This window comes from Diceros bicornis, chromosome 36 (genome assembly GCF_020826845.1).
Source record: "Diceros bicornis minor isolate mBicDic1 chromosome 36, mDicBic1.mat.cur, whole genome shotgun sequence".
Taxonomy (NCBI): domain Eukaryota; kingdom Metazoa; phylum Chordata; class Mammalia; order Perissodactyla; family Rhinocerotidae; genus Diceros; species Diceros bicornis.
The window spans coordinates 8,259,149-8,284,619 of record NC_080775.1 but is presented as its reverse complement, the minus strand read 5'-3'; the positions used below and the strand labels follow the sequence as shown (position 1 = coordinate 8,284,619).

The 25,471-nt window shown below is 45.1% G+C and overlaps 1 protein-coding gene across 4 annotated transcripts in view; it reads left to right on the top strand.

Annotated features, from left to right (window-relative positions):
* Positions 1 to 25,065, top strand: part of SFMBT2 (Scm like with four mbt domains 2) — a 245,449-nt gene extending 220,384 nt beyond the window's left edge. For all 4 annotated transcript variants that reach the window (XM_058532383.1, XM_058532381.1, XM_058532382.1 and 1 more), the window contains 5 exons: positions 2,755 to 2,930; positions 6,649 to 6,815; positions 7,204 to 7,467; positions 8,282 to 8,410; positions 20,050 to 25,065. In XM_058532383.1, coding sequence (XP_058388366.1) covers positions 2,755 to 2,930; positions 6,649 to 6,815; positions 7,204 to 7,467; positions 8,282 to 8,410; positions 20,050 to 20,190 — 877 coding nt within the window. In that variant the 3' untranslated portion in view covers positions 20,191 to 25,065. The remainder of the gene's footprint in view (positions 1 to 2,754; positions 2,931 to 6,648; positions 6,816 to 7,203; positions 7,468 to 8,281; positions 8,411 to 20,049) is intronic.
* Positions 25,066 to 25,471: the final 406 nt, after the last annotated feature.

The following is a 25,471-nucleotide window of genomic DNA, read 5'->3' as shown; positions in this document are numbered from 1 at the left end:
CAGAGCTACTGCTGCATACTGTTTTTCTAGAAAATAAATTGTTGTTCAAGATTTCAGTTTGGAAATTAGGGCGCCCATCGAGGACATAGTGTAACAGGCCCGGCTGTTTCTACGCATTCTCGTTTCAGTGGACTCTGACGTTAGTGAGATGGGAGCTAAATAAAGACCCGTGATCTGTTGCCAGCTGAAGAATTTGCAATTATTTTGTACCAATAATAGTTTTAAAAACTGTATCGAGAGGTGACTCGAACTTATTTCCAGGTGCTCATCTTTTCAGCCAGGCATTATTTGCCATAAATATTTGAATGAAGCCTTCAGTCCCTATTTTTAAAACAAGAATCCATCCAGCCTGCTTTCCAGAATATCTGGTTTCCAGTTTTGTGTCGGTGACTTCCTTCCATGTGGTTTTTCTTAGGCAGGAGAAAGTTTTTTTTCTCAAAAGTGGTGAGCAACAAGTGACAATATCTAGATTGCAGAAGTTTCTCACTCTAAATTATTTGTCATATTTGTGTGGAAGGGGATGGGTCATTTTCATTTTTCATGAAACAGGTATGCTTTATTCAAGGAAGGAAAACAATATTGCACTTTCCTGTGCCGTTACCGGGCCGTGGAGAAGACATCAGAGATTAATTGATATTTACGTACTGTGGCAGTAAAATAACCATTTCTGTCAGCAGTGTTAGTTGTGTTTTTAAGATTCCCATACCATAATACCATAAAATCAGTTCATGGTGGATAAACGCAAAAGATAAACGTTCAAGGTGGATAAATGCAAAAAAAAAAAAAGAGACCTTTTGAATTTCCAGGTCTCATTTTCTGGTGCCTTGAAAAAATTTTGGGGAAAATTTTAATACTTGAATGGTCTTCCCTCTAAGAGAAGAGGAAAAACACATAAGGATGACCTCAGAGAATTGTTGCAGAATGTAATCCAAAAAAGGAGAAATTCACAGGAAGCACCAGCCATGATTAGCATGAAAAACGCATTTGTTGTTGATGCTGAAGTGTCGACAAACTACCTTGGACCCCCGTTCTTGTCTTGCTCTGCCCCCTTGAGGTGTGAGAGTTGTATTTATCAGTCTGCTAGATCCGTCATCACAGAATATCACAGACTGGGTGGCTTAAACGACAGAAATGTATTCCTCACGGTTCTGGAGGCTGGATGTCCAAGATTGAGGTGTCGGCAGGGCCGGTTCCTCCTGAGGCCTCTCTCCTGGGCTTGCAGATGGCCAGCCCCTTCTCCCTGTGTCACACACACTCCTGGTGTCTCTTCCTCTTCATATAAGGACATCAGTCCTATGGCATTATGGCCCCACCCTTAGGACCTCATTTTACCTTAATTACCTCTTTAAAAGTCCATATCCAAATACAGTCGCGTGGGGGGTTGGGGCTTCAACGTATGAATTGGGGGGGGACACAGTTCAGTCCATAACATGCGTCAAGGCCCAGTGTGAGGTCCCTCTGTTAAGAGTTACTGCTTTGTGGAGAGGAGCCCAAACCCTGCGGCAGGATTGGCCCAGCGCAGGGGGCTTCCCTGGAACCAAGCCTTAGTTCACGGAGCGTGTCTCACTTTCCCAATCGAGAGAGGGACATGAGCGGGTGCCCCAGTGGGCAAGCTGTGTCGAAGGCTCTGTCAGTTCATGCTGCTCCTTTTACATTTAGGAAATAGAGAAGTCTTTTTCTTTGACTGTTGGGAATTCACCTGAGGCCCGTTATGTGAGGTTCTGTGAGCGTTCAAGTCACATGCTGCTGGCATCTGCAGTGCAGCGAATCCGTACCCCGCTGGTGTCTCATTCTTAGGGCTGCTCTGCATTTTTTGTTTTGGGGGTTTCTTCCTTATAAAATCCATTGTGTTTCTCTCCTTTTAAATGTGACCTTGCTTACATATCACCATTTTGTACAGATACCATTTGCTATAGACTGAATGTTAATATCCCCCCAAAATTCATATGTTAAATCCTAACCCCCATTGTGATGGTATTAGGAGGTGGGGCCTTTGGGAGGTGATGAGGTCACGAGGGTGGAGCCCTAATAAATGGAATTAGTCCCCTTATACAGGAGACCCCAGAGAGCTCCCTCACCCCTTCTGCCATGTGAGGACACAGAGAAAAGACGACATCTATGAGTGAGGAAGTGGGTCCACACCACACACCAAATCCCCCTGCACCTGGACCTTGGACTTCCAGCCTCCAGAACCATGAGAAGTAAATGTCTGTTGGTATTTTGTTACAGTGGCCTGAACAGATGAACACACCATTTATGAATAATGGAAACTGTGTCCATTTCAACAATATGATATGTAGTCTTGACAAAGATAACATTTCCATTGTTCTGAATTTGCATGATCTTCAAAGAGAATCATGACACCATATACACTCCTATTTTTTACAAATTAAATACTCCAGAAGCAAGAAAATACACACTATATTTCATTAACTTCATTTTGAGGACCAGGTCCACTAGGTATGTACCCTATACTACTAATATCTGGTATTAAATTATATACAGCACCATGAGAACATGCTCAATGGAAATCTTTATTACGCCGATCCTGTTTAGCACTGTCATCACAAATATTGTGATTTCTTAAGAATTTCTTAAGAAGATCAAAAGGAAAGATAAAAACAAATGACGTGGAACTCACACACAGTGTGCCCTGTTGTTAGAAAATAAAGGGACTGCTTTTGGAATTTGCTGCACCGAATAGGTCTGAGTGGTTATGCCGTCTAACCATCAGTTTCCCTCCTTTATTTCTAGGTACAGAGGCAAGACGTACAGGGCCGTGGCCAAGATCGTTCGAACCTCTGACCAAGTCGCGGATTTCTGCCGGCGAGTTTGTGCCAAGCTGGAATGCTGTCCGAATTTGTTCAGTCCTGTGCTGATTTCTGAAAACTGCCCGGAGAACTGCTCCATTTATACCAAAACCAAGTACAGTAAGTACAAATAATGAAGAGAACTTTGGTCCATGGGCCTCAACTGCTGGGAATGTAGTTGGTGGGGTTTTTTTTTAAACCTTTCAAATAGTTTTTCACAGGAATTGCTATGGAAGAGTTTTTTGTTTTTTTTTTTGTTTTTTTTTTTTTTTGTGAGGAGGATCAGCCCTGAGCTAACATCCTTGCCATTCCTCCTCTTTTTTTTGCTGAGGAAGACCGGCTCTGAGCTAACATCCATCGCCAATCCTCCCCCCTTTCCTCCCCAAAGCCCCAGTAGATGGTTGTATGTCATAGTTGCACATCCTTCTAGTTGCTGTATGTGGGACGCGGCCTCAGCATGGTCGGAGAAGCGGTGCGTCGGTGTGCGCCCGGGATCGGAACCTGGGCCTCCAGTAGCTGAGCGCACGCACTTAACCGCCAAGCCACGGGGCCGGCCCACTATGGAAGAATTTTTTAAGATCTGTTGTGGCAGATGCTTAGGTGTTTTTAGACTCCTATAAGGAAGGGATGGGAATGATGATTAAAGTCAGGATGAATTACCATTGGGAGGCGTTGGCAAAGAAGAAATGAGAAGGCACACGCTGTCCGGAATTTCAGTGGATTGGGTGATTTTGAAAACAGTGTGGCTGAAAGATCACGATAAAACTGATTATTGGTGATGGTTAGTAACCAGAATATCTTTCTTGGGGCTCACACTGAGAAATTATAGTGGTCCTTTCCTTGCACGGGGCAATCGTGTCATACGCTGCTTCTCCCCCGTTTATACCACTTTCCTCAAAACCCTCTCGAGTGCAGTAGTTTGAGGGTTCAGAAAGGGTCTTCACTTTCTTGGCTCCCGACTGCATTTGCTTCTCCACCGTGTCTCGGACTCAGTGTTGCTCCCACAGCGCACACAACCTTCGCGCTGACCTCTTCCCGGCGGGATTGTGCTACTTTCAGCACTTCCGTCTTCGATCCCGCCCGTCACGTCTGGTGCCCTCTGCCTCCTGTGGTTGGCCTCTCCCGGGCCCTGTCCGGCCCCTGTTCTGACTTCATCTCCGTGTACTTGAGCCGCTCCCAGACACCTCCACCTCGAATAGCTCGAGGTCTGAGGACACTCTCTCTGATCCTGGCTTCTGCTATGTCTGTTATCTCTAATCCAAGAGGCGACCGCAGCCCCTTCACAGTGAGCTGGAAGTTTGCTCTGCCAGCCCACGTTCCAGCCAGCTGCTAGGGTGTCACCAGGACCCACGGAGTGTGGTTGGTGCTCTGTGGGCTCCACCGAGTTGGGATTTATCTGCATATGTGTGAGAACCAGGAATCTGAATGTACTTGAAACACTAGTCAGAGTGTAAATTTCCTTCTCTTATATATATACACATATATATTTTCAAAATCTAGTTTCTACTCCATTCCTGCTAAAAAGTCAGTGACCTTCTCCGCCACGTTGAAGCCCACTTCATCCTGCACACACGGTCGCTCGTGGAGGAACCGTAGACATGTTTGTAGGTTCGTGACGTCATTGTCCTTTTGAAGAACTTGTTTCCACGTCTCATTACCCTTGGAGAGGAGGGACTCAGTGAAGCAGGCTGCTCAGTGGGAGATGCTTCTGAATCAGAAACGACTTGACTGAGGGCTAAACTTGACCTTGAATGTCTACCTTGACAATGGGCGTCTGTGTCCTTCCAGGCCAAGGGAAACGAGAGGGAAGAAGCCCATTATTACAACTCAAATTTTACACAACTGAAATGAACTTAACGATTTTTCTGGATCTGGTATTAAAAGACTTCAAAGTCCTAAATCCCTTGGGCCAACTTACAGCGAATATTGCTACAGATTGACCTGAAACTCCAGCTGAAGGAGGATAAAACGATGTTTAGGTAGAATGGAGAGCAGTAGTGCCAGTGGTACCCAGTCTCTTTCTAATGCTCTAAAAATGTACTACGTCTTTGGATGCATTCGGTAAAACCAGTTCTAATGTCCAGCATCCTGCTTCTAAAAATCCAGACTGCACCAGACTTGTCTTGCCCGCGTGGGGTTTTTGAGCGTGAACAAATGCTTATCCCTTTGTACCTGCTACCTAGAGATAACCGCGAAGCAGCGCCACTCAGTGGCAGTTTGTCCGTGCTCATCAAGGAGTGTGGTCCCAGTAGAACTCGAGATGGGACATTGTTTCAAGTTCTTGTGCAATCTGCCCCTCTCGAGGCTGCTATTATGTGGTTTCTCAACAGTTTTTATAAGTGCCATCCTTATGGACCAAATTCAAGTGAAAGGCATCAAACATAGAGAATTTTAGTCCTGAAGGAAACCTACATTGGTTGGTCCTGATGGTCTAATTTTGCATGTAAGGAAATTGAGGTCCAGAGGCGAGGTGACTTATCCGTATGATACAGCAGCACAGGGGTGTATGGAAACCATCCTTCACCACAAGGCAGGGGGCGGCTACTGTAATCTATGAGCTGTGCATTTTGATATTTTCTTTTGGCTCACTCCAGCCGTAGATAAACTTTCCTTTGCTGCATTTGGTTCTTTTGTGGAATAACGGGAGTTACGTAGTGGGACGCTTGAGCCTTTGGTTAATAAGTAAGCTGTCTTGATCATGATCATAATTGAAAACTGGATCCTTAGTAGGTTTTGATTTGTTGATTATGCGTTTGATGTATAAAATACGTCAATTATTACTACAAGTTGGTAAATAATTTTCTAACTAGCACTCTAAGTGTTAATATAGACATACATCTCTGCTATAGAATTCAGAAGCAACGCAAGTCTCCACTGAATAAGAAAAGCATAAGTACGTAGTTATGTAATAGATAAGGAACACTGTTTGGGAAGAAAAATGGTACTTCATTAATTTGGCCTGTGTGTTCAAGATTGCCAGTTTGTCTTGGTCAGATCAAGAGATGGGGACTCCTTCCTGATGAGGGCCCTCGAGTGGGTATTCACCATTTTTGTTGACGGACTGATTCTTCTTCAAGATGCAGACCTGGGAGCAGTTGTCAGAGCCTCCCGGGGGAAATGATTGCCACCACTGTGTGCAGTATTTGGGGCAAGGAACGGGGGCAGAGAGAAACTCCTAGAAGAACTGTATCCTTGGTTGACTCGCCTTCTGTATTAGTCAGCTCGGGCTGCCGTGACAAAGTACCACAGACTGGGTGGCTTAAACAATAGAAATTGATTTTCTCACAGTTCTGGAGGCTCGAAGTCTAAGATCAAGGTGTCAGCAGGGCTGGTTTCTCCTGAGGCCTCTCTTCTTGGCTTGAAGATGGCTGCCTTCCCCCTGTGGCCTCACATGGTCTTTCCTCCATGTGTGTGTCTATGCCCTAATCTCTTCTTATAAGGACACCAGTCATGTTGGATCAGGGCCTATCCTTATGATCTCATTTAACCTTAATTACCTCTTTAAAGGCAGTATCTCCAAATGCAGTCACATTGTGGGTCAGGACTTCAAGATTTGAATTTGGAACACAATTCTGTCCGTAACGCCTTCTAAACATGAGGATGTTGGAGAAATGTTTTCTTTCTGTGAAACTGTTTTCTCAGAATTGTTTCCTGAGGTCTGAATGAAATGTCAAATTTTTATTGTCCCAAATGAAAGAATGATCTTTCTTTCTGTCTCTCTCCTTTCTTTTCTTTCTTTCCTTCTCCTCTCTTCCTCATCTCTCTACTCTCTCTGTCCATGTAAGTACATGTGTGTGTAACCTTTTAAAGAAGGTTTTAATCTTCTCTCTCCTTGTAGCCTATTACTACGGAAAGAGAAAGAAGATCAGTAAACCCCCAATTGGGGAAAGCAGCATTGAAATCGGACACCCGAAACCAGCCAGACGGAGGAAACGGCGAAAATCCATTTTCGTGCAGAAGAAACGGAGGTCTTCTGCCGTGGACTTTGCAGCAGGCTCGGGGGAGGTATGTTCCACCCAAAAGCACCTTCCCGCATTCCACTAGGACGCCGGCCCTGGCTGGCTAATGTGACAGCTTCACTTTGAGAGTGCAGTGGAAGTTTGATGCTGAATGGTTAGCAACACGAAATTCCAGCATCCCTCCTCCTTATTTGTTGAAAACAGATTTAACATTTAGGGTATTCTAGCTGGGAAAGGGCTGCACTTCGGACTCTGATTGGGACTGTCGGATCATTTTCAGAGGCCTCACCAAGTTTGCACAGGGCCTGGTTTGCACAGGGCCACCGGGGCAGGAAAAGATTTAGGATCAGAGCCCAGCTCCGTGGCTAGAGTTCAGGCCACCCTATTGCATCCCCCTTGGCCAACCTCCCTTCACGCATTTCCCTTCTTCCTAGGAAAGTGAAGAAGAGGATGCAGATGCCATGGACGATGACACTGGGAGTGAGGAAACCAGCTCTGAGCTCCGGGATGACCAGACAGACACCTCTTCGGCCGAGGTCCCCTCCACCCGGCCCCGGAGGGCCGTCACCCTGAGGAGCAGCTCCGAGCCGGAGCGCCGGCCTCCCGTGGAGAGAGTGCGGCGGGGCCGGAGAGCGCAGACCCCCTCCTGTGCCGAGGGCGGGGACAAGGGGACAGCAGCTGGCCAGGACGCGGCAGAGGTAAAGGCCGAAGGCCCGGGAGCTGGCTTGTCGGGTGTCGCCAGCAGGCGAGTGTTGAGGAAGAAGATGCATTACAGTTCGGGGCCTCGATTTGGGGACACCTGTTTAAAATAGCAAAAACACTGGCGGCTGCTCCAGCTAAGTTTCTAAGTCAGGAGTGAAAGGCTTAGTGATTTCACATCTTCATGGAGCAGGTCAGTGAACATCAGAATGGAGTTCTGAGGGAAGTAATAGCTCTTTTTCTGAAAGCTTTTAAAACTGCAAAGGACTCGTCAGGAGAACAGACAGAATAAGTCCTCAAGGTCCCACTGAACACTAGGCTTTCTCTTTATGGGGTCCCTCTGTGATGCTATAAAATATTAAATCAGCATATCAGGCCTCCCCTAAGCCCACAGGTGGTGCACGATCAGCTGAAGGGCTGTGGGTACATTGTCACAAAGATACATGGGGCCTAGCTGGCTGTCCCGCGTGCGTCTACACTCACCCTTACCGTTGCTCCTCTCAATCAGAGATGCGCCGTTAGTAAGCAGACCAAGACTTCCTGAATTTGGGATTCAGTGACTGCTATTGCTGGGCCCTTTTTTTCAATCTCTAAAGGCGCACAAGTCATTGGAGCAAAGTCATAACCCAGACGAGTTGCTCAGACAGTCCCTGGAGACTGAAGTCTCTGTGGCTTGTCTGGGTGCCCAGTGAGAGCCTGAAGGGAGGAGGCGGCTCTCAGTCCTGGAGGTCTGGCTCCGGCCCGCAGGGATTAAGAAGGATCCCACCACGCGTGCAGCGATAAAACGACCCCCTGCCCTGCTTGCCTCTGCAGGAAATAAAGCAGGAGGAGGAGGAGAGACTTGTTCTGGAGAGTAACCCGTTGGAGTGGACGGTCACCGACGTGGTGAGGTTCATTAAACTGACCGACTGCGCCCCCTTGGCCAAGATATTTCAGGAACAGGTATGCGGGTTCTGCTGCTCGTTGACGGTTTTTGTTTTGAGTCTGGATCTTCGGTAAACCTTCTGTTTCGGCTGCTTCCTGTGGCCCGGCTCTGGCCGGGGAAGGGGGCGCTTCCTCATTACTGGGGGTGGGGCGTGAAAGTCCGGGGTCCACACGTGGTCCCCATGGACACCTCCGTGGGGGCTCTTTGCTGTCCAGTGGAGATGGAAGTCCTGGCTCTCCACTTGCCTTGAGTGGGGGTTTAGGGTGCCTGGTGGCGCCTGGCCAGGCTGGAAGTCAGGGCCCCTCGCTCGGCCTTTGCTGGGGCGGGTGGGGTGGGCCACTTTGTCCTGCAGTGGAGCAGTTATTGTCTAAATGCTTTTTGTCTCTCTGGGCTACCCCTTTCCCAGTCCTTAGGCGAGAGCAGTGGGCTGCCGATGGGCCTCTTTTCGTCCCTGCCTCTTGGCATTTCAGGGTTGCCAGCTTCTGTAGCAGTAAGTCTTGGATATAAGAGGCAAACACACAAAAAACCCCAGAGCACTCACCACCTTATCGTATCTTGGATCCCACAGTCCCTGGCTGATCTGCCTTCTTCTCTCTACCTTTCAGCGTCTTCTTAGGTTTGTTTTATTTATAATGTCCAGGGCTTTTAGTTATACTTAGTGAGAGAAATAGGGAAAAGTATGTCGACTCAATCTTCCCAGAAATGGAAGCCTGAGTCCATTGTCTTTTATTTAATGCTGCTTTCATCACTGTTTTCTTACTTTCTTCGCTTCTTCCTTTGTAAAATATTTTAAAACCTATGATGTGTTGAGTGATGTGCTAAATGATGGATAAATGCAAAAACAACTGGTATAATCTCTACCTTAAAGGAGTCTTTAATCTAGCAGATGAAATGACTGTAATTAGCTAAAACGTAAGACATGCTATGAGCCGTAAGAAAGGAGGGTTTTCATTTACATTTTCCTTTAAATTCTTATGAAAACAAATCGCTGCTCTCTAAAAACATGACACCTTGCAGACGTCTCTCTGACCTCACATAAAAAGTTCAAGTTGGAGCCCATGACTCTTGCTCTGCTATGTTTGCTCAATTTGTTGATATGTTTTGCCCCGCAATGTAAATATCTGTCTCTCTCAGACCTTGTACTTTTTAAAAAAAATACTGTTTCCCATATCATAAATTAAAGATATGTCTTATCCAGTCTTTTTTTAGATTGTATAAACCAATAGTCCAGGAAGAGGGTTATTTAAGCATTAAATCAGAAGAAAAAATAGAAAGGCCTCTGATTTCCCACGCACCCAGTGAATTTCCCAGAGTTTCTCTCAAGGCCATCATAATGCAGTAGTGAATTGTGAAAATCGAATTAATAAGGCTCCCAGCTCCTCCCAGAGGAGAGTAGTTCTTAACATTCAGAGGTCTCTCCTGGTTGACCACTAGTCTTCTGTAGACACCCGGTGAGCGCACGCTGAGTGGGTGCATGGTGGCCAGAGGGACGTTGCCTCCTCGCTGTCTGCCGCTCTGTCTGCACTTCCTCTCTGAGCAACACCTAAAAGCAAACAGGAGCAAGATTCGTTATCCGTAAAGAACCTGTAACGAGCGTGTCCCTTCATTTGAAACACACACAAACAGAAAAGAAAGAGAATTGTGAGGAACGTGAGGACTCAGGTGACTTGGGGCTTGTTGATAAGCTGCATCTCCGTCCTGAAAACAAAAATAAAGCAGTAGGTTGAAATCCTGCTTAATGCATCGCCTAATGCAGCATTCTGCAGGCTGGTGTTTGTTACTAGTGGCACCACGGAAAAAGCACTGAATTCGAATACAGGGCAAGTGCTGATGACAGAGTTTAGTGTATCTGTTCGTTCCTGTGTTCTTTCAGCAAACACAGATTGAGCGTCTGTTATGGCCCTTGTGATATCCAAAAGGCAAATATGGAAGGTAGCGTTCTATATTGGTCTAAAGTCTTGTTTTTCTGTTGTTTTGTTTTTAACTCAAATGCCCAGTTTTAACTGAAAAATATCGTTCAGTTGGGCCTATCACAGAACAGAGGACAGAGCTTCCCCCTCCTAGATGCCGGGTTAGCTGTGGGGGCTGAAGACCATTTGTACCGTGAGAGGTTAACAGGCGCATGTGTTGATTCCTTTCACAAGTTCCTAGTAATAAGCAAGAAAGTGAAAACAAAGCTGACTTGGGGAAACAGGCTAAAATACTGCTTATACAAAGTCGTCCTTAATTGTACTTCTCAGCCCAGTTTATAACAATATCTCAGAAAGTTTCTTGCTTCCCAAGCTGAGGCTTCTAAGAAATGAAGTGTTCCCAGCCTTTAGCACTTCTTGAATCATGCCGTGGGCTTCAATTGCTCTTCTCACATCGGTTAAAAGCTTGGTCCTACATACCCTCTTATTTCTCTCATAGAGAGAAAAATAGGTAGACTTTAATTGATAATAGCCTCATTCCTATTTAATTCTAAATTTCACCTTAGGCCATTTCACTTGTAGCAATAAAAAGCCATTGCCTGCTGGGCTGTCTGAAGTACGTGGGTACTTGAGTCCTTTTCTGTTCAATCAGACCTTTAATTACTAATTTTTACAAATTTGTTCTATCGTCTTTGAGCCCAAATGCCACAGCCCTGATTTGGTGAGGCCCCCTTGGGGTTTTTAGATGAACTGGAAGGAGCCCGGGGGCTTTATTCACTGACACGTGGGAAAAATCACGGTGCACAGACTGGCAATAGCTGTGTGCGTTCATTCCTCTGGAGGTTGTAAACTCAGCGACTCTCGTAATCACCAGGAGCATTTACAAAAATTATAAACTCCCCATCCCCAGAATACATGCCTTTTAATTCTGAAATGTTATGGAAACTGCTTAAAAAACCTGTACTCTATAATTTCATGCTGCAGACACATACATTATACAGTAAAACTCCATACATCTATAACTAAAACAACACAAAACTCTCAAATAAAATTTTGCCTGTTCATTCACCTTTTATGAGTTAGAGACGTACAATAAGCAAACTACCCCAATTAGTGATTTACTTTAATAAAAACATTTCAGGAGAGTTTACAGGTTTGGTTCACATTTATGCTCTCCACTCCTCTATTTCTATAGACCTGAGTTTCCTCATGGTCCTATGAGAACCTTGAGGTCAGTCCTAACCTGACCTCTATATCAAAATAAATTTAATTTTGCCGTGTGCTCAGCATAACTTTCATGTTGTATATTTTATCATATTTCATTTCTTAACAATTAGTAGCCCATTTATGGTAATTCTATGTTTAACATAAGTGATTTGCCAGCGATTCTAAATTATATAGGAGCATATTTGTGAAAATTAAGTCAACTGTGAGGTCCATAACTACATAGTCAATGAAAAAAAATAACTTCTTTTAAACCAAAACAAAAGCTACTTACGAGAGGGATTGCAAGGTGGGATTCCTCCCCCGTTCCTTGACTCCTTGCAGATCTCGTGCGTTATTATTTTGCCCAGTTTTGCTTCCATTCACCCATCTCTCCCTGCTGCCCCGTGGTGGGACCGTGGGGTGGACGTGGGTTGCATGCGGTCTGCGGTGTGGATGAGAGTCAGGGGTGTAGACGTGTCCGTCAACCACAGTTTTGGTATCACTGAGCCGCCGGCACTGTTCTTGCCCACCAGTGACATCTGATGGCCGGATTGCTAAACCTAGCACCTTTCTACAGGCGTGACACTTGGGTGTTTGTGAATCAGAGGCTTGATTTTATTCTCAGTAGCGTATTCTTCTCAAAATGAGAACACTCAGGAGTTCTGTTTTACATCATCGGAGAAGACGGTAAATGAGTTGAGAACCCAGAGGTGACAGCCCGAGGCCCTTTGGTGGCTCGGTGCAGACAAACTGCATGTTAACCGTTGTCCCAACTTCAGATATCAGGCTCAGTTGTGGCTCAGTTCTTCCCAGACTGAAAGCAGGGTGAAAGGTCTCTGTAATGAATCAGATAGCTTAGCCTTAACCCTCCCCCGCCCCCTTCATCTTCCTGCAAACGGGAGTTTCTCTGCAGACAACCTTCAGCTCTCGCGTTTCTTCTCCCTTCTCTTAGTCCCCGATGGCCCGTGGCTTCCGTGGGGGGCACTGGGAGACCCACCAGACATGTGTAACCAGCTCGTAAGAGAAGTTCAAAGACATGGACTTGATTCCTTCTATTTCAGGTTGCCCACACTTGAAATTTGCACCACGGACTGTGGACTCGCCCCACCCTCAACCCTGGCCTCAAAACCGAGACCTCTTTTAAGCGTCAGGCGTTTCACCTCTGCTGCTGGCTGAGCAGAGAGAAGTAGGGCCTGGAGAGTGCTCTCCCATTTATTTTTCTTGTTTGGGAAGATGAGTGGACATGTGTTGGGATGGGGGCAGGAGGGGACTCTGATTTGATCAAGGTTGGAGAGTGCCGTTTAGAGGCCCCTGCCCATCATTCTCATTTGGTCTCATCTGGCCCGAGCAGCTCTCCGTGTAACTGTGTAATTTTCCCTAACTGGGGGGTCTCAGAGGCAAGGCAGGATGCATGGGAAGTAACAGAACAGCTCACCCTGCCACCTCACCTTTTCCTGCACTCAGTGAGAGTGTAAAGAACAGGGTGTTGGTTACAACAATTCCGTGTCGAAGTTCTCAAGACAGCTCATTCTGGAGTCAGTTTTTAATTTGTGTCCTCATCTCAGGGGTTTTCTTTTCAAGCAGCCTTGACCAAAAGCTGGGATGAGTTTCACTAGCATGATTTAAAGAATGCACCACCAGTAACTGGTGGTTCACCTTATTATTTCTCGCAATTTATTTGCTGAGATAATTCTACGTAACTCAAGCTAAAGTTTGATAGTCCTATACCCTGCACAACTTTGTAGATTAAAAAAGAAAAAGAAAACCTGATGGAGTGTATCAGGCAGGTGGAATTTTCTTGCTAATTTTTTTTTACCCTCCCTTTAAATAATGCCATTCTAATTCTCTAGTTAAAACACATTCTTTTTTCTTCTCCCCAAAGCCCCAGTGCATGGTTGTATATCCTAGTTGTAAGGTCTTCTAGTTCTTCTGTGTGAGCTGCTGCCACAGCATGGCTATTGACAGACAGGTGGTGTGCTTCTGAGACCGGGAAGCAAACCTGGGCCACCCAGGCGGTGAGAGCACCAAGCCTTAATCACTAGGCCATCAGGGCTGACTCTAAAGCACATTTTAAAACTGCTAACCTGGCTTTGATGGACATATCTCTGCCTTTGTAGAAATGCTGAGTGCCCCTGAGCCTAATCTGTTTTATAATTCTCATCCACAGTTTCCAAAACAGAAGGCTCGAATATCATATGCATTGTAATAGAGTGGAGAAAAGTTCTCCACACTGGAAACTCTAATCCTAGGAAACATGAGGAGGCTCACAGATGCCCCAGCTTGTGCTCTCCTGCCCTGAAGTGCCATTCCAAGTCTCCCATGTGGTCCATACTCTCATCAGCGTAGCCACCATTATTAGAGCACTTACTTGTGTGTTGGCATCGTGCTGGGCACCACGGGAGTGGAGGAGGAGGAGAAGACCTTCTGAGGTCCAGTTTTCTCCAAGTCTAGAGAGGATTGAGAATATTTGAATGTAGGCGATTATGTGTAAGAGCTCTCCTCACCTCGGCACGGGTTTAAAGAGTAGCTGCTGTGTACAAGGCGCTCTGTTAGAAGCTGCCTGAAAGCAAAGATGGGTAAGATGACCACTCTAAATGCTTACACTCGGCTGGGGAGAGCAGACACATAAACAGTCGGCAACAGCGCGTAAGAGATTAAAGCGGTGGTACAGTCAGTCCAGGTGAGGATGTGGTTTTAAGTAGAGAAGTCAGGAAAAATATAGCGTTGAACCAGCCCTTTAAAGATGATGTGAGTTGCAGCAGGAGGCCTCTGAGTCTTCTTCAGCAAAGCAGAAGCAGATGCAAGGCGTCTTTGCAGAATGATGAGAGAGGTGGAGTTAGAGCTGAGGTCCCTAGAGCACCTGGTGGCTGCGAGGTTGGAATGATGTCCGTGAGAGCAGGGCGGTGGGATGCGTGGCACATAGTAAATGATTCCACTGGTCAAAACAGCAGATTTTCCCAAAAGAAGGCCCAGGAAAGAGACCAAGCTCTCTACTCAATTTTGTAAAATAATTAGGCACACAATCTCAAGGTCTGTCTTTACATTAGACATATTTTATGACATCTGTTCATTCCAGAAATATTTGCTTGTCTATTGTGTGCTAAGTGCTGTACCAGACACTAGCAAATGCACCTTGCATTCCTCATAGTCATTGTTCACTCTTCCAGTGAGCTTGGAGTTTGACAGTAGCTGTCGCTCTGGTGATGACTGCACAGTTCATTATAGGATCACGAGATGGAGCACATTTACCCCAACAGGCATGGGGTTGGTGTTGGAGGAGTAGTTGATTGAAGTGGATCAAACTCTCCACGTGTGGAATCTGGAGTGTTTTCGTGATTGATTCAAGGCACTGTGGCATCCCATGGGATAAATGCTTTGGCTGTACAGGAAGGAGTCTGTGGTCTCTAAAGCTCCATAAACACTGCATTGACTCCCAGTGTCTGTACCACAAATTCTGCCCCGTTGGCAGAAGCCTTGGTAGGGTTTGAAAAGATGAAGTGAGGGGCCATCTTAAAGTTTCTGTTTGGGGATTTGGAGACCTTGAATTCACCTTCACCACTATGTATGAGTTTTTATTTTGAGGATGTTTGCCACTTAATATAGTTAAGTCTCATCTTCCCATGTAATATTCATACAAGAGAATTGGGAGTCTTCAGGAGCTGAGGACTTGCTTTAAGGGGCTACTCTTGTTGCCTGTCAGCCTGGTTGAGGCACCTCACAGAAGGCACTAGGAGAATACATTCCGGCTCCCCCGACAGACTGCAAGTCTCTCTCTACAGGAGCCAGATGCCACTATTTGTAGCATCCGTGCTATAGATTGAATGTGTCCCCCAAAATCCGTATGTTGAAATCCTAGCCCCCATACGATGGTATTTGTAGATGAGGCCTTTGGGAGGTGTTGAGGTCATAAGGGTGGAGCCCCCATGATGGGATTAGTGCCCTTATTAAAGAGACCCCACGGAGCTCCCTCGCCCCTTCTGCCGTGTGAGGACACTGCGAGAAGATAGGAAGGCGGGCTCCTACCAGACACCAAATCTACCAGAACCTTGATCTTGGACTTCAAGCCTCCAGAACTCTGAGAAATAAATGTCTGTTCTTTATAAGCCCCCCAGCCTATGTGTGGTGTTCTGTAATACAGGATGAATGGACTAAGATAGTCCAAGAGCCTCCAATTCTTTCTCCTCCATTTCTATCCGCTTTCCAAATTCTCTCTCCTTTTCCTTTTACCCATCTGTTGACTTTGAATTTTTCCGAGGCCAATTCTTCCCATTCTTTCATTCATTCATTCAGCAAATGTTGAATAAACCCCTATTTTGTGCCTGGCAGGCATTTTTCTAGGTGCTGAGGATAGAGAAGGGGGAGATAAACCAGAAAAAAAAAAAAACCCTTGCACGTTGATATGCCTTTTGGAAAGGCCATCCCTGGTGCCCAGCCCAGGGAGTGTCCCAGTGCTCACTATTTCTAACTCTTGGTACCTCTGCTAAGGTGTGCCATTCATGGCAACCGGCACATGAGTTTCTGATCCCCCCTGGAGAAGGAGGGAGCCACGTCTCACTCATTTTTGTGTCTTTAGTATCTACTTTGGGGTCTGTCATACAAATTATTTAATAAATATTTTGCAAAGAAATGAAAACAGCCTTAAAAGGCTTAGCACCTCCTCAAAAACTAAGATTTGATTTCCAAAGGGATCCCTTCCCCTCCTCCTTCCATGGCTGTGGTGTGTCAGAAGAAATGTAGAAACTGAAAAGCATTTCAGAAAGGAAACAAGTGAGAAATACTAATTTACATCTGAGATGTAGGTGCACTCAAATGTTTTCATTGAGGAATAGTTGGTGTATACCGAAGAGTATACACAATACTTGTACATACTAATAAAACAACCACCTATGAAAACCACCACCCAAGGAAAAGTCTAGAACATTGCAACCTGGTTGCATCTACTTAAGGGCCTCCTCCCTCTCACACTCCCCTTAATTTCCACCAGTGGTAAATACTATACTGAGTTTTGTGTTTATCGTGCTCTTGTTTGATTTTCTCTCGTACACTTTTACGAGGTGATGCCAAAATGTTTTCCAAAGTAGCATCCCAACACACATTTCTGCTGGTAGTGTAGGGCAGCCCTTTACAATATACTTCTGTTCAAAACTTAGCATTGTCAGGGGCCAGCCTGGTGGCGCAAGCGGTTAAGTGCGCGCGCTCTGCTGCAGTGGCCCAGGGTTCGCCGGTTTAGATCCCGGGCGCGCACCGATGCATTGCTTGTCAAGCCATGCTGTGGCGGTGTCCCATATAAAGTGGAGGAAGATGGGCATAGATGTTAGCCCAAGGCTAGTCTTCCTCAGCAAAAAGAGGAGGATTGGCAGATGTTAGCTCAGGGCCAATCTTCCTCGCAAAAAAAAAAAAAAAACACTTAGCATTGTCAGATTTTAATTTCTCTGGCTATAAAATTATTGTATTGGGGGCCTAATTTGAACTTTCCTGATTCCTGATAAGGTTGAACATCTTTTCCTAAATTTTTTAGCATTTTCACTTCATTTGTGAAATACCTACTCATGCCTTTTGCCTAATTCTTTTTAGTTTGTCTTCTTGTTATTGATTTGTAGCGGCTCCTTGTGTATTCTGGCTACCACTGCCGTCCTTGTCAGTTCTATACATAGCAGATCTTTCCCTCCCAGTTTGTGGTTGGATTAGCCACTGTATGGCTCCCTTTAATGAATCCCACTGGTAGCACTCCAATTATTGCTGACAATATCTCTCAATGGGCTCAGCTTTGCTACTTCCTAATAAATGTCCTTCCGTCTCTCAAACATTCCCCACCCTGCCTCCTAATTCATTCTAATACGTTGTGGCCAATATTAGCTTGCGGGTGTTCAAATCTGATAATGTGACTTATCTGTTTAAAGTCCTTTAGTGACTTCTTATCACACACCTCAGAATAAGTTCCAGGTTCCTGAACGCCTGTCTGGGCCCATCTGAATTTGACCTTTAGTGTCTCCCTGCTTTCCTTGAATTCTGTGCGGTCATGAACTAGTTGTGTTCTGTAAGTCCATCCTTACCTTAATAATTCCCATTGGTCCCTTAGGTCTCAGTTTAGGTATCACCCAGTCTCTGAAGCCTTCCGTGACGCCTGCAAGACTGACTGGGTTGCCCGTCCTGTGAGCCCATAGCTCAGTGTCCACACATTAATCTCCCTGTATCGTAATGGTCTGTTTATTTGTCTGCCTCCCTTGAGATTCCTAGAGTCTCCTGGGAGGAAGTCTTTGTTTTGTTCAATGTAGTATCCACAGAGGCCATCACAGTGCCTGGCTCTTAGTAGAGCCAACAATCATTCAATAAATGATTGTTGAGTAAATAAATGAGTGACATCCTCCAACTAAATATGGTGCATGCATATGGCGGCCACCTTCACTGAAATGGTCTGTAGAGAGTTATAGAAATATTTTAAGGCTGATTTTCAATTGTAATTCAATCTATATGTCCAAGGATGGCCATCGTGACTGAGTCTAGATATTAACAGGTGAGCCACAAATTTCCCTCCAAATTTTAGTATCAGAAAACCATGACCCTAGTTCCAGCACTGTCTCTAACTGCTTGTGGTCTTAGTTAGATCAACTACTTTTCTGGCATTCATTTTCATCTAAAAAAAGTTTCCGTCTCCTACAATAACTTTCAGTTCTGTTCTTCATTGAACATAATGGTTCAGCCGCCTGCATGTAGGTTCAGACGCCTTTATAGCATCAATCCATTTCCTACTTATGCTGTATGTTCATGAGGCCCGTGGTGCTTAGAAGACTTTGTGTCCTCAAGCCTCCACCCTCTCTGTCCAGTTTTGATATAACCTATTGGATCTGGCTCTGGAAGTGGAGTTGGCTAACAGGTTCCAGGTCAGGGGTACTGTGGTTTGCTTCATGACCTTGAGCAAAACACCGTTTCTCAGTACTTCCAATTCCCCCTTACTACAGTCACCTTATAGCCAGCATCTGAAAAGAAAGTAAAAGAACTATAGGGAAAGGAAAAAAATTTAAAAAATGATATAAATCTGGCATGAAAATCTCATTGACAGTTTTATTAGTTTATCTCCTATTTTCAGTGTGTATTCAAGACTGATCTGTTTACTTTGTGGTTTGATAAGGTCAAATATGTGTCTTGGTTGAGACGTGGCTTACAGCTGCATGCGTCATAGCTGGTGCTCATGTGTAATTTAAAAATAATAAATTGGGGGCAGGCCCGGTGGCGTAGTGGTTAAGTTCACACACTCTGCTTCTGCAGCCCAGGGTTCGCAGGTTCAGATCCCAGGCACGGACCTGTGCACCACTCATCAAGCCATGCTGTGGCAGTGTTCCAGATGTGAAATAGAGGAAGATGGGGACAGATGTTAGCTCAAGACCAATCTTGCTCAGCAAAAAGAGGAAGATTGGCAATGGCTCTTAGCTCTGGGCCGATTGTCTTCATCAAAAAAGAAAAGAAAAGAAACTACCTGTGTGAAATGCATTGTTATGTGATGTCCGAGATATGTGCTCGTGTGTGGTTGCATGACTGAGTCTTTGTGGCTCATGGCAGCCCTGGGTTCACTACCTCTCCCAGCGGCAGGAATTCTGGTGTGCAGAATTCAGGTTATAGTCTCATTCTGCCACTCATCTGTGTCATTACCTTGGGCCTGCAGTCTCTCAGAACCTGAGTTATTTCCTCTGGAATATGAAGAATGTCTTGGTGAATAGGAAGAAGGGATTGCAGTTAAACTCAAGAACCCAATCAAACAGCATCTACGTAAATAAACCCCACTGTTATAGGAAGCAAGTTGGGGAAGAGGCCAAGATGCCAGTGGAGTGACCTTAGAGCTTTAGGAGTGAGCCTTTGGACCCTTCCTCCTGCAGCAAATGCAAGTTGACGGTCATTTAACGAATATCTTCATTGCATGGGCCCCTGTGTCTAGATGCAGAAGGGCTAAATAAGACAGAACAGGGCAGGAGACCTCATACACCGCATTCTGGGTGATGTAGGTATATAAATGTAGGTGTGTGTGCGTGTGTCTAAATACCTGTTTTCCTCTCCTGAAAACTGTTCTGTGTTGTTGGCGTATCCTTCTAGCATCTTCCCGCCCAGTCTGATGGTGAAATGTCAGACCTTGGCAAGGAAGAGAGAGAGCTTTTTCTTTAAGTAGAGAGCCTTTTTTAGTGCTCACATTAAGTCACAGCAGAACATAGGAATGACTGGGGCCGGGAGGCAGGGGTGCTCTCCCAGCAAGGGGCAATAAGCTTGGGTAAGCAGAATTCTGGCAGCAGCTCACCTGTTCCAGCTACTCCTCCCCACTGGCCTGGACATATGAATTTCAGAGTAGCCAAAATTTTCTTAGCAATTGATTTTATTAAGCTAAAGATTAGAGAGTCATCAAACCAAGTTGGTATCTCCGCCAGCTCTCTCCAGAGTCGGAGGAGATGAGAGCAGTCCCTCACACCCTTGGCCCCCAGGAGGAAGCTGCTCTGACAAATGCGTTCTCCTGGTGCCCACTGTCTTGGCTCTAACCCGGCTTTCTTTCCCGGCAGGACATTGATGGACAAGCACTCCTGTTGCTGACTCTTCCGACGGTGCAGGAGTGCATGGAGCTGAAGCTGGGACCCGCCATCAAGTTATGCCATCAGATCGAGCGAGTGAAAGTGGCTTTCTACGCCCAGTATGCCAACTGACTCCACCCTCTCTGGAGGTGGCCCGTTATCTTGGTGATGCAGTATCTTGGGAAGGTGTTTGGGACTGAAGCTTTTATTTTTTGGGGTCTACATGAGACAGTACATCCACGAAGTATCACCAAAACGCAAGAAGCATGAAGGACCTCTTCCATCCACCAGCCTGTCTGATATTTCCGTGTTTTTAAAGCACACTCAAGTACCAGCCACAGCTGTGGCTTCTGGAGTGTGTAAATTAAAGTTCTGTCTTGGCCCCTGTGGGATATGGAAGAGGATTTTTGCATATCCTCATCTCGCCTTTCTCCCACCCCAAACCAGGCAGCTGCCTTTAAACAAGATTTCCTAAACCAAGGCCCACGTTCCTTTGAAAACTAAGGCACATTTGCTCTCTTCTCGAATGTGACTGAGAAGGATGCCTGGCTGGTAGTTTTTGCTCTAATCATTCTCAGGCGCATTTGTAGATGCTTCTTTCCTATCAATACACATGTGGCTGTGGTGGTGGCTGTCACCGCAGTTTGATCTTGGTGGCAACTCATTTCTCAAATACAACTGTAGGCGATGTTTCAGGATGTAGCAATGAAAAGATGGGCTAACCCTGCACCTTCTGTCAGGGGTACCTTTTAGGAAGTGGCGGGAGTGAGGGCAGGCGGGGTGTGATTGCAATGAGACAGTTTTTCTTGAGTGATGGACATCTAGAAAGTCCGTAGAGAGTAGTTCTATTTGCAGCCTTTCTAGAACCTCAAAGATTTCTAACATTCTGATTTAACTGTGACCAGGTCACGGAGTAACTCCTTTAGTCTGTTGGGAAATTTTGAGTATATTGAAGGAACAGCTTAATTGCAGAGAGCAAGAGTGGGAAGAGATTTGAGAGCTGTTCATCAACCAGCTACATCCCGTTAGAAGGTCGCAGTAGCAGGTCCCATGAAGAGATTCCCTTGAACGCCTCTCTCCTTCAGCCCAGCTCCGCCACACCCATTTGCCGTAGGGATGAGGAGGCCTGTGTTCTCGTAGCGAGCACTGGACCTGGAGGCAGCCCCAGTTCTTATTCTGGCGTGGCTGCTATCTCACTCTGTGATCTTAGGGGACTTTGAATCCCTCTGGACCTCATTCCTGCACAGCAACAAGTTGGAACACTTATGAGTGTAGAAGTGCACACACATCCCCCTTGTCTACAGCCTGCTTGCGATGGAAGGGAAGAGTGCAGAGTGGCCCAAATGTGAGAAGGAAAATAAATGAAAAAGAAGCCTATCGCCACAGCTTTTAACTCTGTCATTCCCGCAGCTCACTCTGGCTTTGAGTTTGCTTATGACATTTCTGGGGAAGTTTTCATTAAATCAGTTAAATCATTTGCAGAGAGATGTGTGTCTCTGAGAATGGGCTGGTCTTTCGTCCTAAGCCCTTCTTGCGTGTACGCCCATGAGTGATCTAGTGTATTCATTCAAACCCAAATGGACTACTCTATTCTGTTGTGATAGTTGCCCAAATGCCTTTTCAAACTTATGCAAGGAAACTAATCCTTCACGTGGTCCGGGAGGGGACTCGAGAAACAGAGGCCGCACACCCTTCTGTTACTGTTACCCCAATTACCTTGATCTTTTCTTTTTGATTAGAGTCTCAACAATTCCAGTAATATGTGGTGGGCTGCTCATACTTCTGCTACATTTTAAGGCATGATTATCTGTCACATTTTGAAGAGTTTGATTGCTAATGCTAACCTTTATTACCATTCTGTAACTGTTACAGAGGAAAATGGAAAACAAATATTTTGGAGTTAAGGCTTTTTCATCTCCCCTGTAGCTGATTCTACAGTGAAATTTTAAAAGTTGGGCAAATGCATTTGCCTGGGGACCTCTGATGGCAGGACCAGTGTCCTAACCTGTGTTAGCAAGCGCCATTGTAAGTTGACTCATGCTGGGCTTGCAGTCGGATTTGTCTCTTCTAAGCTCAAGTTTCGACCTCCTCTCGGTTTCCGACCCTGCCTTCTCAGCCACGTGCTTTCGGCCTTAAATGCTGAGTCTTGTGGAGTTAAACTCTGTCAGACAAGTGGAAAGGGTATCCATTTCAAGATCTTTGGCATTTTCCCTGTGCTGACTCATTTATAATCTCCACTGTGGCCTTTTCAAGCTGAGCTATTTCTGTTGCATTTGAGGTGGGAACGAAGGAATGTGGTGGCTGCAACATAACGTACTTTCAGCACGAATGTCACCTTCTCATGTCCTTTGGAGTAACGGCACAGAGGAGGAGGTGCTACATCGGAGTAAGCAGATCTTCTGGGGTCTCTGGAGCCCACTCAGAGGAGCTGGAGGGCCTCCCACCAGGCAGCCTGGGCAAGACACCGCCACCATTGCTGGGGAAGCTCCCCATGGGGCCAGATGCCCAAGACTCTTCTTATCGACTTCAACCTTACAGTTGAACTTCAGTCTCTCTTTTTGGAGGATCAGTCACTTCATCTGCTTCTACTTTTTGTGTGTGAGTGGTAAGGAGGAGATGGATGCAACCTGGGGCAGAAGAAGGCCCAGCTCTGGGGTGATCATCACAAAAGTTGTCTACATGCCGTCTCCCGGCCGTTCTGAGAGCCAGGAAACATTTTAGGACCAAGAAGATGCTTTTGCTCTGCGTGTGGCCAACAGGCTCCTGAACATGGATTCTTTGAGGATTTCTGTGATGGTGGGTGTATTTCTTCACATCAGTTGCAATTCAGCTACACAAGTGTAAGGTGGTCTTCATTTCTCTGTAGGATTCACCTCTCACCAGCTTCTGTCTTAGAAATAGGGCCAGTTTCCAAGGAACGTTTTCCTGTGTTGTTACTGTGTCTTTGTCTCTTATGGCAGGAAGAATTGATTTTACATGTTAGCCCCCCAATACCACCACAGCCCCTAAGCCAAACGTTTCTTGGTAGAAACACCCCAGCAAGGGAGGCCCCACCTTCCCCCTCCGTCCCCGGATGCCACAGTCTCTCCTCTGTCTGTCTGATAGTACTTTGGGATTACGTACCTGGGTCCTGCATACGCCATGCCGCTCATTACCTCCCGGAACTGGCCAAGAAGTGTGTGTTCCCTCTCTTGGCCAAGCAGGCACTCTCCAGTCTGCACAGTGTGTAACTTGAGAAGCAGAAATGCCACCATCTTTCATGCTCAAGAGTCTGTCACTCGATCACTCCTGAAAGCTCGTTTCAGCCCCTAACTTCTTGACTGCACTTGTACTATGTTGGGAAAGGATCCTATTCACAACAATATACTCATAAAAACCTAAAAACAGCAGGATACAACTGGCATGACAGAACTTCTTTGCTTTTCAAAAAACACTTCTTCACCATGAAGTTGCAGAATGTGGAGAACTCATCCATCACTTTTAAAATTAGGTTCATTTGATCAGAGTTTGATTTGCACACCCAGTGTTTGAGCTGTACAGCTATTACATTGCTTTCCCTTATTCGATCATATTTGAAAGATTATTTCCTGTGCTCGCTTTGATTTGCTCCTCGATAAAATGACTCAAACCTTGAACACTGCGAGCTCTGACCCTCACTCCAGTCTCTAGAAGGTTGGTTTTGATCAGGCTTTGAAGATGGGTCTCCGTTTCCTTGTTTGTCTCCTGGAATTTTGAGTGTTGTATCAGGCACATTCTGAGATTTGCCTTCTATCTTGCACCAAACACACCTTTCGAAGAGCTTTCTCCTGTCGTTTTGGAAGCACTAAGGGTTTTCATACTTTTTTTGTACAACACCCATTTATATTTATTTCTGTATATAGAACTAAAACAAAGAACCATGGTGTTAAAATCTTTGTTGTGGTTTGAGCATCATTGTTGCTTTCGGGTTAAGAGGGTGAATCGAGACTCCAAGTCCCCTATTCTATCTTTAGGAAGCTGTGATCGAGTGTGCAATTATTTGAAGGGAAAAATAGTAAGTTAAGGTATCTGTAGTCTTTAAGGAAGAAATCGTTAGGTATACATACTGCCCGTGACTCTTGGCTGCAACAGCTGCATAGCAAGGGAAGGCTGGATGGGCAACTGTTATGACTTAATGATTCTCTTTTTCATTCACTGTTCTGTTCTGTTCAAGAGTTTTCTGGAAATTGCTTTACTCCTTTTAACTTTGAATTTTTAAGTTGATTGATTCTCATCACTTTTATCACTAGAGTTGGTTTACAAGTATCCAAACACAAGGTGATGAAATCGAATAGGCTGTTTTTGACCCACTTACCTAACACCTGTGATTGCTGATACCTGCTGCTGCCTGGGGTTTTGGTTAGAAGCGTCTCTAGTTTAGATGATAATAACTCAGTTTCCTGAGCTGTAGACTTTCCGTGTCACTGGTTTTGTTTTCAGTGGTGAAGATTTGGTACCGGCGAGTGAGTATGTGGGTCTTGTCACAGAACCAAGCACAGCAGAGCTCCGTATGGGCCGAAGAGACACATCGAAGAAAAAGTGAAGTTCTGGGACAGCTGTTGCTGAAAATCACCTTACCGTGAGAAATCGGAGACAAAATTTTTTAAAGGACAGAAAAAATAATCGTCTCATTTCTCGTTCAAAATGGGAGCTAGCATGATTTCTAGAAGCATACACTCTTCCTAGTTGTGAATGGTAAAAGCCCTTTTACTGTTTTGCATTCCAGTTTGAATAGTTTGTACTGAAATTTGATTCATATCTTGTGTACGTTTTGGTGCGTAAAAGGGAAAAATTGGTGTTTTTGCTTTTGAGATTTGCAGGACAAAGGGCATGTTGTTGGTTTGCTGTAAGATTGTATTCTGTATATATGTTTTCATGTAAATAAGTGAAAATCTATATCAGAGTTATATTTTAATTTTTATTCTAAATGAAAAGACCCTTTTTACTTGAAAAAAATTGTAAGCCACATTGTTAATAAAGTGAAAATAAATTCTATGATGGTGTTTGTGTCTTTGTGTTGAAAGTCATTAAATATTATTTTTAGGGTCTGCATTAGGGTTATTTTGTTCCGACTTTTTTTCTTGCCATGCACAAAAGCGTTATGTTTGTAGGTTTATAATAATCATGGCTTTCAAAGTCCTGTGTGACCTTTCAAAAGTTACTTGCTGACTCTGGAACTTTTTGCTCAAGGAATGTGTGTTTATTCTTTTTATTAAAACGTTCCTATATATCCTCACATGATCACCTCCAGCCTTTCCATTCTCTATTAATTTACTTATTGTATGGTTACCTTGGTGCATTAGTAATTTCTATTTGTTCTTAAAATCTCTGATGACGATATTTTAAAGACTGAATAAATAATAAAATAAACTGAAAGCTGAACATTTTTCCAGAC